Source organism: Alligator sinensis, unplaced genomic scaffold, assembly GCF_000455745.1.
Source record: "Alligator sinensis unplaced genomic scaffold, ASM45574v1 scaffold128_1, whole genome shotgun sequence".
NCBI lineage: Eukaryota > Metazoa > Chordata > Crocodylia > Alligatoridae > Alligator > Alligator sinensis.
Window position 1 is genome coordinate 494,544 of NW_005842968.1, and position 445 is coordinate 494,988.

The window sequence follows — 445 nt, forward strand, 5'->3', positions numbered from 1 at the left end:
GCAACCGGCGGGATCTGGGGAGAAGCATGGGGGTTCAGCCAATGAGGGGGCCCAAGGGGGTCAGGACACCTCCCCAAAGTGGTGGGGGTGGGGAAGGGGGTCTCACCTGTGGGCTGGGGGAGTTGCGCAGCACGTGGCAGAGCAGGGCCAAGGCACCCGGGTGCCGGAAGGCCTCACGCAGCTGGACTGTGGCCTGGGGGAGGGGGGCAGTCACTGTCCCACTGTTCCTGGAGCAGACCCCCTCTCACAGGAAGGATCCATAACCCTGAGCTTCCCCCCCCCCACCCTGCAATGCCTGGGTTCCCAACGTCAGGCTCCAGCCCCTCCTCTGCTCCAGCAAGGACCCAGGTCCAAGAGGCTGGCAGGGCCTGTGTGGAGCCATTGGCCCAGTGCACCTAGTTGACCACGCTCCACGTCAAAATGAAGGGGGCTGGGAGTGAGGAGA

At 65.8% G+C, this 445-nt stretch overlaps 1 protein-coding gene across 1 annotated transcript in view; it reads right to left on the bottom strand.

Annotated features, from left to right (window-relative positions):
• IPO4 (importin 4) overlaps nt 1-445 on the bottom strand; it is a 14,236-nt gene that overhangs the window by 11,825 nt on the left and 1,966 nt on the right. The window contains exon 3 of the mRNA XM_025192815.1: nt 107-193. Coding sequence (XP_025048600.1) covers nt 107-193 — 87 coding nt within the window. The remainder of the gene's footprint in view (nt 1-106; nt 194-445) is intronic.